Source organism: Molothrus aeneus, chromosome 8, assembly GCF_037042795.1.
Source record: "Molothrus aeneus isolate 106 chromosome 8, BPBGC_Maene_1.0, whole genome shotgun sequence".
Taxonomy (NCBI): domain Eukaryota; kingdom Metazoa; phylum Chordata; class Aves; order Passeriformes; family Icteridae; genus Molothrus; species Molothrus aeneus.
Window position 1 is genome coordinate 15244829 of NC_089653.1, and position 16348 is coordinate 15261176.

Here is a 16348-nt window from a genome sequence, read left to right on the forward strand (position 1 = left end):
CTCCACTCAAGAGCTGCTAGATACTAGGATCATTTTCAGAAACATCTCAACCATTCTAATATCCAGAGGGGGAAAGGAGCCCAGTTAATAACAAACAATAAAAAGAGATAGATGGGCAAATATTCAGCAGAAAAGTTGATTGCAAAAGGCTGCACTTGTTACCTGGTTGTTGACCACAACGTGGATAGTGCCATTTGTGGTGTAGGATGGGAGGTCACTAAGATGAAATGTCTCATAAACCACTCCTTGTCCTGCAAAGGCAGCATCCCCATGTAATAATATGGACATAACCTAAGAGGGAGAATTGTACACACATATATTAGAAAGGAAAACTGAGCTTCTCAGCAGGATTTCTTGGCTCCATATTTTTGTAATGCTTATAAAATAAAACAACAATTTTTTAATAAGTCATACATTTCTCAGCATTCTGCTGCCTTTTCTCAGCATGCAAAGGAAATAAAGCTTTAAGCCTACTTCCCAAAGTTACCCTTGGGGTCTCATGTCAGGAATCTTACCTAGTTCAACAGGTGACATATCCCTTTTGAAGGAGGAAAAGTGGAAGATTCAGTGATATGAAATTACTGGCAAACTATTTTTATTGGAAATACCATGAAAAACCACCATTAAAAGTTACTATATTAAACAATCTTTACCTTTTTCCCTGCTGTATCTCCTCGATAAAACTGTTCAGCTTTTGTTTTGCCTTGCACAACAGGATCAACTGCTTCCAAGTGAGAAGGGTTAGCCATGAGGGACAGAGTAATTTTCTTGTTTGTTTTTCGGTTGATCCTCTCATGGTACATTCCCAGGTGATATTTTACATCCCCAGATCCCTAACAAGAAAGAAGTAATCACAATTCAGGAATGTCATTCAGACCTGCTCCATCTGAGTCACTAGGCCTAAAATTTGTGCTTCAGCCTGAAAACTGCATCTGGTTACCTGAACATCAGTGTGCACCACGGGTTTGATACCATAATTTCAAACTGGGACACTATTCCAATTCTATTATCTTACTATTGTCATCCAACATTAGATAAATATTTACAGCATATTAATACTTTGTTCATTCATATACATCAAAAAGAGATGCTTAAAGGTTATGAACTCTGTCAAATGGAACTTATTTATCTACAGTCACTCCTGAGAGACCTTCTTCATGCTAGAAGTATAATATAATTTTTAAGTTTGTAAAGAAATTTCACCAAATCATGTTCTTCAAACTAGAAAAGAGGGCATTGCAGCTGATAATGCTGTTTTCATAGTAACCATGACCAAAACAACTGAAAACCATCTTGAATGTTGACCTCTCCATACAAATCTAATGAAGAAGCATCTTACCTCATCAGCTGCTTCAAGTTTGGGATCAAACTGACAGAAGATCTGCTCCAGCTCTTTTCGGATGACATTAGCCAACACATTCAGCCGACCTCTAAGAAAATTCCAAACACAGTTATGTCTCAAACATAGTACTAACAGAGTCAACAGCATAAAACTTACAAAATCTGCAAACCACCCTGTCAGAAATTTGCAAACATTCTCTTCAAACTTTTGAGCCTGAAACCCTTGATTCAACCCTTCTTCCCATTACAAAGTTCCTCCAAGGCATTCCCTCAGATATTTTAGAACACCTCGTTATCCAAGTGAATTTTGTAGCTATCTAGCAGTCTTCAAATAATCACATTATAAATTACTTAAGGCAGACTGCAAAAGTAAGTTCCAAACTACCTCACAAGCTTTCCCAGTTCTAGAGACTCTATGCAATGGCAGAGATACCATGGCTGCTGCCACATTTGCTCGCAGCTTCAAAGTACACTGAGGAGAGTTTCTCTGTCATTTACTTTTGAAGCGTGTAGCCTCTTACTCACAGGCATTTGCTACAGTTCTGTGTTCCCATTACTTGTTATGACTGATTCTTCCTACCTCAGATTCCCTAATATCAACTTTTAATTAAATTTCTAGAACCCAAAACTTGTCCCAACACAGTAAGCCCATTTGTTGGGGTGTTTCCATTGGCATTACCTATGAGGCATTCCCATTATAACATATTCAATTCCCATTTCACTGGATTTATCAATGATGGTCTTAAGTGCAGGAATCATTACTTCACATCCTTCCAAACCAAATCTCTTTTCAGAAGACCACTTGCGAGCAAGGAAGTCTTCAAATCTTTGCCAAAAAGAAACAAAAAAACCAAGACAAATTATTTGCACTAAGGCAATGTAGCAAATATAAATCGTTTACCATCTTACAGCAAATGAAGTTACATTAAACTGTTTTAAAATATCTGTGAATACAAGTTATACACCCCTGGAATTCAGTCACACATGGGGAGGGAAACACAGGAGAGAATTCAGTCTTCTTTCTCCCCCATCTGAAAACTATTTACTAGGACTTGGAAACAATTAGGGGTCCCTACCTCAGAAAAAAGTCACTTCCCAAGTTAAACTCTGTTCTCATGTACACAAATCTGACCACTGAGAAGGCAGAGTGACAGAAGTCTCTTCTATGAATTGAAAAAAATAGAGAACCCGTATTTTCTAATACTTGTGACAAAACAGAGTAGAAAACACATCTATTCCATAGGTGTCACTCAACAGCAAGGTTCCTCAGACTGTGTGATGTAACACTTAAGAATGGGCCAAGAAGCAGGACACTGGTATCCTTGCCCCAGCTTCAGCAGTAGAATGATGTCAATCCCTGACAGCTCTAAGCTCTTTCATTCTTTAATGCATTTGAGCCAGAGGCAATGTAAGTGGTTAAAAAGTACCTTTTAACAAACACTGAAAGGATTATTTATTGAAAAGCTTGGAGATAGGAAAGGCAAAGAAAATACGTCTTCATTAAAGTAACTGTATTGGTTACATCATCTGTGCAGTGCCTCACCTCACAACACTGCCACAGTCCATTAATACTCAGCTTATTCCTCACTTAGAATCCTGACATTTTCCTCTTTAGACTGAAGTCCTAAAGGCAGTGATATGAATTGTTGCCAAAATCTCTCCTAGCTCACCCATCAATACCTTGCAATCAATCCAGCCATCTAAGCAACAAACCAGACCCTCAGCTGAGCCATTCTGCCAGAATTCCTGAGCAAAGTCTGGGGGGCTATGCCAGTTTCCATACAAAGGGAAAGCAGTGTGCCATGTGAACAGCAGGTCCCACAGGGCAAAGGAAAGCAGTGCACACAGACTTCTTCCTATTTGCAGCAGCAAGCTCAGCCAGTACCGGACAAGCAGCAAGTTCATTACATGAGGCAAAGGGCCACTAAGTGTGCAGAGCCACAGAATTTCACAGTTACACCTTTCTTGTCCCCCACATGCCACTGGGGGTCACAGAGCCCCAGCCTCTGCCACTGCATGCATTCAGTACCCAGTGAGGAAAACACCTGGTGAAAGCTGACTGCTCTTCTAAGGGATTAATCTGGAAATGTTTGACCCTGACCAAAGCCCAGATCAGGCTCCACACCAGGGTCTAACATGTTTACTAAGGCATTACAAAGTAGCTCAGAAATATACAATGAGTATTTTACATAAGGAGGAGTTTAAAATGACCTTTTGTTCAATAATCTATCAGTGAAAACCACAAGGGATGAGAAATCCAACTTTAAAATTCAGTTTCAAGTACCTGAACTCTGTAGTTCTTGGAATGAACATTTTTAAAAACAGTCTTGAGCAAAACAATGAAAACCTGCTTTACAAAGCCACAAATCTCAAGAGGACAACCAATTTTCCACAAAACCAGACCTTTTTTTCCTAGGTAATTTTCAAACAATAAAATAAAAAGCACTCTAAAGATAGCTGGATAGGAATTTTTGTAAAACCTTTTTCTTCCCTGTTCAGCAGACAGTTAATTTGGCAGATGAACTGCCAAAGATGCCAAGATGAACATTAGGCTCCTTCATGCCACTAGAAACCCCAGATCTTTCCACAGCTTAGGCAGGAATAAAAGCACAAATTCTTACTATAAATGGAGATGGCTCATACTGAGCACTTGTTAAACAAACTGACTCAAGTGTAATACTCACTTGAACAGGAAGTGTCATTTTTATTTCTATTTAAACGAAACTTTTAATGAGACATTATAACACTGGCAAACAAAAGACCTGGCAAAAGTATCTTTTAACACCTCCAATGAGCACTTCATTTTTAGATCTTTGAACATAGAATCTTAACCAAAAAGTGTGCCTTTACAGATCTCTGACTCTTGTGTTTAACAAAGGACATACACACTGTTTTAGATTGTAGGGACTGAAATAAATCTTGTGTCTGAGAAGCCTTGTTCCAGGGGTAAGAGGATAATTCATTCTCTGGGATCACAGTATTTCCACACAGATAGCCACAATGGGAGCAGTCAATAAGCTATTTCCAAATGTGCTTTCTTTTATTGTAGATACTAAAACTGCTGCTGCCAGGTCATGCAACAACAGCACAACATATTTTGGCACATCTTAAAATGAAAAGGGCAGAAAGCACTTGAAATCACACACCAACATTGTTCTGACACTTATTTTCTTTAACACAAATGTATATTGCTAGTGTGTCGAAACAACTTTTTCCTAGTTTACCTCCTGAAGCCAATGAAAACATTGCCAGGCACAGCACTAAATGCCTTTTAAGATAACAGAATACTAAGTCACAACACAGACTCTGTTCCCCCCACACCAGCAGCTCCCAGGCAGCAGGCACAGAGCAGTGGCATGGCCCAGCCCAGCCCAGGGTACCTCATGGAGCGCACCAGCCTTGCCAGCAAAGTCCTCTTATCATCGTTGCTGAACTTCATAATTCCCGGCGTCTCAAACTTCTGACGGATCCACTGACACTGCTCCACATCGTTGATGAACATAAACTCCAGGCCAATGTGCTGGCAGTAGGTATGCTAGCAGGGGAAAACACCAACAGAGAAGGTTAGAAGCTAGTGGGCCACAAAAAAAAATAATATATTTTTAAATTATATCCTCCGTTACTCTCCTGAAAGCTACCTTGTCTACCTGTTTCACAACATCTCCCCCAAAGTAATTCTATAAATGAATAAATTGTTTTACTGAATCTAGTTTTGTATCACAAAGTTTTCTCTACAAAGTAACATTTCAAAATTTTTAAACTGGAAGATTCGCATCTTATGCTACACTCAAAGTAGGCCAACAAACCTGCATTACACTGACTGGCACATTTCACCTAACTCAGTGCTTTTCTTACAGGCATAGTAGATTCTTCTTTAGATGCACTAGCACAGATTTCAAGTAATTTATCAAAATCTGTGTACTTTATCACATCTTTTGTAAATGTAACCTTAAACCAAGAAATAAAGACAGTGAGAAGACAGCTATGAAGTCTAATGCAAATTATCTGATAACTGTCAAGTTTCAGAAACCTGGAAATGTGAAAAAAGATCCAAGCAGCTGAGAGCAGAGAAAGGACAGGGAGAAATGCAAAGACTCAGCAGTAATTTTATCTCCTTGTTCATTTTTTAAATTTTATTTTTCTTACTTTAAAAAGAGTATTTCATTAGAAAAAATATTTCCAAAACATAAGTCAACAGAAGTAAGACCTACTGTGAGTTTGAGACAAAACTACTCTCAACATAGTATGTGCTCTCTACTGCCTTTAAGGAGTTGAATGTTAACCTCGATTAAAACAAAATCCAAAGCTCTAGAGACAAGAGGAAAGAAGAGGGTTATGTCTCCTTAAGTTATGTCTCCTTAACACAAGTCAGTTCCTTAAGGCTTCTATATTTTGCAATTGATTTTGTCCTTTTATTTGCACATTACAATTTTAAGAATTATTGCTACACAGATAAGCTAGAAGTGCAAAAACAAACAAATAAACCCCAACCAAATATGGAGCTCAAATGCACAACAAAGATAATGTGGTTTAACAATTTACCATGCCTCAGCTAAGCCAACATAAAAGTCAAGCAACTGGGAATATCCAGCAATGACTCACTCAGCAGCCTACAAATTCATTACCATTCCTATTTGCTGCTTTGCTATTTGGAGTTCGCCTCTAATTATATTTATTCCTTCAAATTAGTTTTACTTTGAATTATTCTAGCTTTGATAACTTCCTGTGGCATAAACCATGTCACCTGTCAGATAATGAAACTCTACAAAAAAGACTGGGGATGGAAAACAAGGACCATCACAGTCTAGAAGCTACAGCTGGGCTTTCATGAGTTTGGTACCCAGCCTTCAAATTTTTCCTCAAGTAAAGGTCTCAAGTAAAGGATCTGAAAGCAACCCCTGGATGTCCTGAATGCTGTGTGCACAGGTGTTTTATCTGTGTTACAACACTTCAAAGACAATTTCTAAAGGCTCTTTTTCTTTTAAACAATATCATTTCTTTCCAGAATGAGGGCTGGCATTAATATTCTACCATATTCACCTCTTTTACACTCATCCTTAATCTACATCTTTCCAATATCCAGCTAACTGCACCAGTGGTGCTGCGACCTCTAGAAACAGTACAAAGGTTGTTTTTAATGCTGTTGGAATCCTTTACACACTCTGTTGGCAAATGATAAGGGGGTTTTGTGACTGACACCTGAAAAAAGTTCCCTTTGGTCTGAATGAAAACATTCCAAATGAAAACATGAAATTACGTCCTACTGACCTCCAGGCGCTTGATGATCTCTCGCAAAGACAGACTGTTCTCATTTCCTCCTATGAAGGTGGTTGTTGGCAGCTGAAAGACCTTGTCCAAATCTGATTCATGCAAACCATAAAACCCTACAACAGGTATGTTATTGATTTGCAAAGCAGAACAGGAGACAAAAAGGAAACCAGCATTGTTTTTCAAGCCATGGCAATTATATTTAATAAAGCAGTATTAAGAAGGAAGGTAGCAGATTAAAAATTGAAAGTGTGAATATTCTGAAGGTATCCGTTAGTAAAATGGACTTTAGTCTGCATTTTAAAAGGAGTGTTTTAATTAAATAGTCATTACTTAATTCTTTCTTAAATGTTCAAATGAAACAGCTGGAATTAGAATCATTCTAGCCTTTTTTATATTTTACCATATTAAGACATACATCATCAATTTTCCACACTACTTCTTACAGCTCACTGTCTAATAAAATAACTGACTCTATCATGAGCAACAAACACAAAAAGAATCCCTTCTCACCAACAGAACCATCTGGTTGGAAGCATTTTACATTAATAGACAGACCAAGAGAATGCACAACAGGTTCAATAAAATGCTGTACAAGCACTCTGGAGAACTTTCAAGGTATTTCTATTCACTCTCTCTTTTTAGGGAAATTAGTTTGAAATAGCCATGTAATGACCTGTACAGCTCTAGTTCCCAGGCAGTGACCCCTTATAAAATACACAGATTTCTAGACCCCCACCATCTAAAACTTGTTTGACCACATTGATCCATCTTGTTTTGGACACATCTAAATTTGTTCTGGCTGAAAATATTATTTAAGAAAATATTTAACCTAACTATTATGCAGTTTCAAAAGCCAAAATACTCAACAGACACGACTGAAAGACTGGTATCAATGCAAGTTAAAGGCCTTGTATAATACAAGTTAAACTTAGACCTGTTAAATGAAGGAAGAAAAAACAGTTCCTTATAATTGTAAGGAGCAAAGGTACAACACTTACAATACACATCACCCACAGTTATAGAACCTTATATATACATTAAAACTACATATGTTCCTACACATGTGAAAATATTTGAAGAATTAAAAACACTTTCTCCATTTTTAATTTTGAACACTTTATCTTGGTTCGAGATAAGCTGTAGACACCCACTTTAACACTGATAAAACAGCATGCACATAACTCTTAAATCAATAAAGTGCTTAAATGTTAAGTGACTTTTCTGAAGATAAAAGCAAAGCAGCAAATTAAGGATGAAATAATAACAGTATGTAAGAGTTGAAGACAGGCCATAGGATTGCATTGCTACCACTTTTACTATACAGCAGTGTCAGTAAATAACACGTTTTTTGCTTTAAAAAGAATATATTTTAAAATGTTAATTTTGGCTTTAATAAAAATTTTAATAATATATTTAAATTTCAAACCTGAAGCGCCAAAAAAAGCATAGGTACCACTACTTCTCCTTTTTCATATTGTAACAGGCTTTTTCCCAGCAGGAGGGGAGAGTGACACAGGGGATGACAGGGCCTTTAGAGTCATTTGAAACAAAGCAGTGCCTTTATTTCTTCACTTTTGCTGACTTTCCCTCAGACTTCAAAGGCTCTTGATGTCCTCTCATGCATAAAGCAGAACACATACAGGAGTGATTTGGGCACACACAGAACATCTGTGCTTTGTACCACAGCACCACATATTTACTGAAGCATCACCTCATGTTTAAAGAGATACACCCTCACTGAAATCCTGAAAGCAATTCTATACTGTGACTCATGCAGTAGGTATTTTTAGAAGCATTTTAGAAGCAACTCTGGGAAGAAATTTCCTACCACAAGGTTTCTCAAAAAAAAAAACACCCAGATGATGGGACAAAGAAAATGCACAGAAAAAAAAAAAAAAAAAAAAAAATTTTCTGTCCTGCCAAAGACCTTTCATAAGTTTCCTGCCTGGAACACTAAGGATAGGATTTGAGATCTTCTCCTATTTTAGCTGTGCCAAGATTGGGTTAGAAATTTTGTTTCCCCTCCCAAACTGAAATCTCCTCAGTTACACTCTCAAACACACCCCCCCATCTCATTCAGAGGTCTGGCATATTTTTCTTATGGCACGAGGGCTTCAGTGGATGCCTTCTGATCAGTCACAACACCCTGTACTAAATGATCTGTAGAGTGTAAAGAAATGTGTACTGACATGCTAGTAGTCACCCATGCTCCAAATTAATTATATTTGCTTAATAAATGTCTCATGTATGTTCTAGTTGGTAATTTTCTTTAATTAAAGCTGACAAACTTCAGAGAGAAGACCCAATTTGTGTAAGCACCCTTCTAGTCTTAGGTATCCACTTTCTTTATATGATCAGAACTGCTTCTTTCCCTACACCAGAAATAGAAAACAGAGCAGCAAAGAGTAGATATGCTTATAGTAAAATTAAGCAGAGAATGTTTTATTTACTTCCTGCACTGTGTTTTATGTCTGATCGAAAAAGCTTCCCTACACATCAAGGAAAAATTGATTCAGTGTCTTCATCAAGTAGAAAACCACATTTTAACCTAACCAGGTAGATTGAAGAGCAGAGAAAAATCAATCAGGTGTTTTTTTATTCAAGTAGAGAGAGGCAAAGAAATTGATCAATGCCAATTTCTCAGACACAAGCCCTCCTAACAATGAGAACAACCTTTGCAAAAGCAGACCCTAGTGCACCCTCTTTTAGCAGTAAACTGAAGTTGCTAATAGAAGATATAATCACCCTTGGATTATATCTACAGGTAAAGAATTCTATGCTTTCCACATTTTCTTCTGTTAACTTCAAAGACACTTCAAGATATACATAAGGAATAAGTAGCAGACATTAGATTCATACATAAGGAATAAGTTGCAGACATTAAATTCCAAATTTGGTATGAAGTTTACCCTAAGTTCCTCTGTCCAGTGCTTTCTTTATTGCATGGCTTCCCTATTGACTACCCTTCAGATGTCACCAGTCCAAACAAGTATGAACTGTAATGCTATAAGAATAATTAAGATTATCAGAATGTATTGATTAGTATTCATTTCTGGTGTGGTTCAAAAATAAATATTTAGGGGGTTTATAGAGCATTTATAATAATCATTCATCAGAAGATAAATTCACAGGAACCTGACCAGTGATCTCAGAGTAGCAATTCCTTCATCCTGAAATTTTAGCCTCCTTACAGATGCTCAAAGACTCTAGGTCATAATATCAGCAAGCAGAAAAAATAGAAGCATCCCTGAAATGTGGCATCCCTGCCCACAGAGGGGAGTTGGAACTAGGTGATCTTTAAGGTCTCTTCCAACTCAAGCCTTTCTATGAATTTGTGCAATGTCTATGAAATCCCCTCAGTGCAGGGATACACAAATGAGCATTTCAATAAGAAGGCACACAGAAGGCACACAGCTTACACACCAAGTTTATCAATTGTAGTGATAAGGTCAGATGGAATAAAGGAATCCAAATCTGCATCCAGAATTCCAAGGGGATCTAGCTGAGCCACATGATGGCCACGGATCTGAAAAAGGAAGAAAGCAGAGCAAGATGAAATCACACTAAAAGTCTGACAAAGGGAAAAAGTTAGTGATATCTCTCCATCATATCAGCCATTAAGCTGAACAAGCAAACACCACTAATGTGATGACAGAGTTACATACTCTCAAGTTTTCCCATAAGAACAAAAAATAAGCATTATATTACTGATTACATATATACCTCTATCAAAAATTACACATTGCAACATAATCTTCAATATGTTATCTGACACACAATTTAACTGGGATTACACTGGAGTTCTAGTGAAGAAGGCTACTAGAGAGTACACTCTCAGTCTCTGGCTAAAATTAAGTAGCTATGATGAGCCTGATAGATCTTACCATTTGCCAATTCAGTTATTTTGTATTTTTGCCTGAACCCTCCTTTCTGCACCTGAATTATATTAAAATACAGAATTGCTGACTTAAAACAGATTAGTGCTGTAGTAGTTTATATTGGAAGTGAAGAGATCACCCTTCCAAATCAGATAGCATCTGGCAGCATCTATTTTCATTCATGAAATTTCAGAAGTTTGATCTGATAGAATTCATATTCAAGACACTGAAGAACACAAATTGAGTGAGGAATTTAGCCAGCTTTCAATGATCAGTGTAACTGGTGCTAATGCATGCCACAAGTGCTATAAACCAGTGAATTATCATATAATATTGCTACAGAAGAAATAACTAATTGATCCCAGAGAGCCACAAATATAAAACCATTTTTAATATGCCTCTTATGTGTGACTCTCATATACCAAATTAACTCATTAAAAGATTTGTATAGACAAATATATTAATAATTTCTCCTTATAATTTTTCTTTTTAACAACATATTTGCATCCCTTGGGTAGAATTTCATTCACACTACTAGTATCCTAATTGTCCCTGAAAAAACCCAAAATTATGAAATGCAATATTAAGAGTGAAGTGCATCACACAGTAAAAGAATATGATTACAGTGTGGTTCATCAAGAAGGGTGTAAAAATGCTGTTCAATTATTGTATATTTGCAGGAGAGTTTATAACAAAATGGTTTCCAGTCATAAAAACCAGAAATATGGCATCTTTTTTGGAACTACCAGCCCTGTAATCTCAGCCTGACTTCTGTGATTCTTTGCATCTCATGAATCACCAGTAATGAAACTCTGACAGGCCAAATGATGCCCACAGCAACATCTGTGCCATCTGACTGTTTACAGCAGCACTAAGTTTATCTGACTGGAACAAAGCAAACAATTCTATCTCAAACATCATCAACAGGAAAGAATTCACCTGCCTAAGTTACATCTGCTCTTCAGTATTAACAGGAAGAGGAAGGAGGTCAGCAGGAATGCCAAAACCCAGAGCAGTAAATGCTGTGCCATATTATCCTAGGAGCAGTTTGGTCTTTCACTAAAAGACAGTATTTCCCTCAATATCAAGGCATTTTTATTAAGTCCTACTACTTTCACTGAATACAGAAAATAGTAGCATCTGCAAAAATCAGAGCTCAACCTTGTGAAAATACATACATAGAAAATTTCCATTGATTGCCATATGACTAAATGCAAGTACAGAGTACCAGAAACTAGACCTTGATTTCTCTGGCCTCACTTTTGTTAAGCACACACATCCCACTGAAAATCCTTCTTTCAGTGTGCCCAATGCTCTCTGTTAGAACAAGCAATAGATTAACTGCCTTCTCAAAGTCCAGCTCAACAGACCACAAAGCAGTTTACCACAAAACCATAAAACACTGACACATCTGAAAAATGAAAATTCTGTATCCTTCTCCATTTCATTTCATTATCAGGCAAAAGAAGGTCACAAATTATCATACCCCTTCAGCACTGAATTTAGAGGGTACTAAATACCTTTTAAAAAGCAGACAGTTGCCTTAGGCAATCCTCTGTGACTGTTTGTTGCAGACACATGGGTGCCTGCCATTTCTACAGACATTTCTGTTCCATCACTTGACAAATACAGGGAGCAAAATGGCAATCCCTGAACTATTTTCAAGCAAATTGTGTCAAAGCAGCCTAAGGTTCTCCAATTTTATCTAATACTTCACCAAATTTTTACTGCAAAATTGGTTATTTTCTGCATATCTATTTCTAAGCAAATTTCACATATTCTTTATATTCACAAACATTTCTACTCTTTTACAACAACCCTACAACTCAATGGTGACAATGTGATGTGTACAAAAACAGGTCTTTTAAGAAGTTTCTCTTCTGCTCCTCTCATGACACCAAACAGGATTTAAAATACTTAGGGCAGGGAGGAACAGATCTGCTCAAATCAAACTGTAGGAAACTTCTTGGGAAGTTACTAATTTAAAAATACTTGTAGAATATTTTGTTAAACACAGATCTAGTGTTATGGGTTGGTTATTCTTGGGGGGTTTTTGACACCATTTGTAAGCCTTTCATTGAAACTAAGATACTAAATAAAAGTCTAAACAAAAATATTTAAACTTGTTTTCATTTGGAAACCATATAACAAAATCCACTGTCCTATTTCCAAATTCCTTCTTCTGTTAGAGGAAAAATAATGAAATTAGACTGAATTTCTTAATTTAATAAAAGGGTTAAAAATCAGAGTGTGAAACAAAATCAGTTTTGATGAACAGCTCTCTAAAAGAATCCATCAAGGTTAACCCAAACTCACTACTGTCAGCCTCCCAAAATTCAGTTTCTGGTTAATTCATCATTTCTCCTCTCTCTTTTTACCTATAATCCTGCTCAAATCAGGAATCTCAAGATTCACCTTAGATGTATGAGAAGGCAAATACATTCCACCCCTTCCTAAAGAATGGCAGTAACATTTAGAACTGTATTACAAATGTTCCCAGAGGTGAAGACAGACTTTCACAAACCACTGTCTCCATAAAGTCCTTCAGGGCTGGGTCAGATGACCAAAATTAGGTCTGTAGGTAATCGAGATTATGAGTTTGCAACCCAGAGGATCACCCCAGTCTGAATCCAACACTTCCATGTTCAGACACTGTGCTGGAAAGAAAAGCTGTCTAGTTCAAGGCCTTTTGGATCAGAAGCAAGACGGTAGTTAAGACCAGAATACAAATCACAGAATCACAGAATAATGAGGGTGGAAGAGACCTCTAAGATCATTGAGTCCAACCTATGCCCTAACACCTCAACCAGACTATAGCACCAAGTGCCATGTCCAGTCTTTTTTTAAACACATCCAGAGATGGTGATTCTACCACCTCCCTGGGAAGAGCATCCCAGTACTTTATTATTCTTTCAGTGAAAAATTTCTTCCTAATATCCAACCTATTCCTTCCCTGACATAGCTTGAGACTGTGTCCTCTGGTTCTGTCAGTGCTGCCCGGTGGAAGAGACTGACCCCACCTGTCTGCAGCCTCCCTTCAGGGAGCTCTAGAGAGCAATAAGGTCACCCCTAAGCCTCCTCTTCTCCAGGCTAAACAACCCCAGCTCCTTCAAACATTCCTCATAGGGCTTGAGTTCCAAGCTCCTCACCAGCCTCATTGCCCTCCTCTGGATGATGAGAGCATAAAAAGGAAGAAGGGTGTTTGCATAGAAGCAGCCTTCCCACCCCTATCCCAAAATGCACTTACTTGGTATGCCCTTATCAAGGACTGCACAGCGAGGTGGTCCTCAACAACCTTCTCAGCCATGGCCGGTGTGGGGGCCAGCCCATGGCTCTGCAGGAACGATCCCTTTCCTTCCTGCTGAGCTGGCAGATGGGCGGCTTGGCCAGCGGCAGCGCTCCGGAAAAACACATCCCAGGACTGGATAGTGCACAGAGAAGAGAAATATTTAGAACCTCAAACAAAAGTCTCATCCAAAGCAGTGCTTTCAAACTGCAAATGGAACCTCACTGCATTACAGTGTTAAACTCTACTCACAGACAGCAAAAAAAGAGCACTGATATGTGCCAGTCTCAGTAGAACTGTGTGTTTTATTTACATAGAACACTTTTCCTTTCATTTCTTACACCAAGCTTGCTCAGCAGAAAACTCTGCAGCACACAGGACTGTAAAGTATCTTCATATTGTATCCAATCACACAGCTCTTTTTAATTCTGCTGTTTATTCAGGCAGTCAAAAATGGGCACAATATAATGCTGCTGGGAAAGAGCTATCAAGCCTATAAAACAAAGAACCTTAATAAACTAAATCTATTCCTTTAATGATTCTTGTAGAATTTATGGTACTTCAAGACACTCACTGATTATGCTAAATCAGAATCAGTCTTTAACAGCTTTTCTTGAAGAAATGTTAAAAACAATTAAAGCTTTTTTGAGTGAGACTTGTTCTAAGACCCTTTCCTCAACTTACCTTACTATGAAAGAAATTATGGGCCTGGTTTCAGATGCAAGTCATAATTTTAGAAAAGTCCTTATCTCAGAAACTGAATCACAACAAACAAGAGATCCTTTTATTTCCTTCTGTTCTTTTACACAAGCTGCTTCGTTCACATATGCCCCAATCTTGTTTTCCTGAACTGTTTTCATTCTGGTGAGGTGCTCACTGTGCCAGGTGCGCATGGTATCAGATACATGAATGCTAACAGAGAGCAGCAGAATGGGACTAAACATGTGAGACAGTTGTACTCAGCAAAGAAGGAAGTCTGTGTAAAACACTTCCCTCAGCTGGCTAACTTCAGAAAACAAAAAGGAAGCTATTTAAAAACTTACATATCTTTGTGACTGGAATAGAAGAACTGCAAGAGATAAATTTCTGCAAGGCTGTGAGCCTTGCAGATTTCCATTACATTTCAAAGAACCAAGTGCCAGAAAAATGAAAAAGTAGTCCAAAACAATTCTTTTTAAAAGATTACCTAATACTTGCATTACAGAACCCACAAAAGAATCTAAATAACATAATATAAGCATAGCGTGACAGAAAAATATTTACAAAATCCTTTTTACTTTCATTAACAAAAATTCTTCATACTGAAATTTCTAAAAGTTCTAAGGTGTTCAGAAACACCATGAGAGAGGCAGCATAAAGGAGCTAAACATCACCCAACCTTCCAAGCTCAAATTGTGGAAGTGGGGGGATTCATTGAACCTGTGGGTGGGAACCTCATCATTAGCACGAGGCCAGTGCCCAAGAAACATTGTTTTAATGCACCCCTCTTACTTCTTTATTCATACAAAGCTGCATCAATACAAATACAGTAAACCTAATTTATCACCCTGCTCTTACACAGGCTTATCTAAACATAGCCTGACTTTTATATGCCCTGACAAATTAAGGCAGACAGATCATGTGTAGTAGCCAGTTCCAGACACACTGATGAAGCATTCATTCCTCCTCCCTTCTCTTATTTATGCCTGTTTCCTATATTCTTCTTGCCTTGACATCTTGGCAGCCACACGGAGATTAGAAGTCTGAATTTACATCCTATAAGTGGTCTACAAGAGCCTATTAGTGGGACTGTATTTCACCTGGGATTCTCTCTCTTCACCTTCTTGGTCTGTGTTAAGAACAGTATTGTTATTCCATGCCTACACAGCACCCAGCCCGAGAGTCTCCAGACAGTGCAAAACAATCACAATCCCTTTTTTAACTACTAAAGCTACTTAGACTGGAGAAATTATTTGGGCAATACACAGTAAAAAATTATCATTAAACAATAAGTAAGGAAATTCCTAACATACACTTGGATCCATGACATCTCTCACATTTGAAGTTTTAATAAAGAATTTGCTTTGCTTATTTTAAGGTTTCTCCCTTAGTTTTTCTAACAGCATGATACGTACACAATGATGATAATAACATAACGGTTCCTTTTTTGAGTAAAACCTTTCATTTAAATGTAAAAGTTATCACAGCACAGTCCTGCAAACAATTCAATGGGTTCTTAGGCAAGTGCTCTGCTGAGAGAGTTGTTAACAAACTCCAAAAAGACTTGCCCAACAAGTGATCTGTTTAAGGAGAATCAGTTTAGGGCTCTTTCTTCATGCAAACTTACAAATATAAAGAAAATGTTTCCATCTGAAGATGCAGCCAGTTGAGACAGAATGAACCCAGACTACTTTTTCCTATCACATTTTTGAACTTATTGATTTGTTGGACAGGCTTGACATTTAATCAGAGGGGAGGGAAAATACATCATTTGGCTACAGAAAATTAGTTTTTACTAGATACACATCCATCAAAGCCTCTACAAATTTCTATAGTGTCTTTCAAGATTGATACCAGATTATAGTCTTCAAGT

General features: G+C 37.7%; 1 protein-coding gene across 3 annotated transcripts in view; it reads right to left on the minus strand.

Moving 5' to 3' along the window:
• The window catches only part of OGDHL (oxoglutarate dehydrogenase L), a 50484-nt gene that overhangs the window by 25242 nt on the left and 8894 nt on the right, over nucleotides 1-16348 (minus strand). For all 3 annotated transcript variants that reach the window (XM_066554219.1, XM_066554220.1, XM_066554221.1), the window contains exons 3-10: nucleotides 13738-13911; nucleotides 10036-10138; nucleotides 6610-6725; nucleotides 4722-4876; nucleotides 2021-2167; nucleotides 1340-1430; nucleotides 654-833; nucleotides 163-291 (exon numbers count right to left, since the gene is read on the minus strand). In XM_066554219.1, the coding sequence (XP_066410316.1) occupies nucleotides 163-291; nucleotides 654-833; nucleotides 1340-1430; nucleotides 2021-2167; nucleotides 4722-4876; nucleotides 6610-6725; nucleotides 10036-10138; nucleotides 13738-13911 (1095 nt within the window). The remainder of the gene's footprint in view (nucleotides 1-162; nucleotides 292-653; nucleotides 834-1339; nucleotides 1431-2020; nucleotides 2168-4721; nucleotides 4877-6609; nucleotides 6726-10035; nucleotides 10139-13737; nucleotides 13912-16348) is intronic.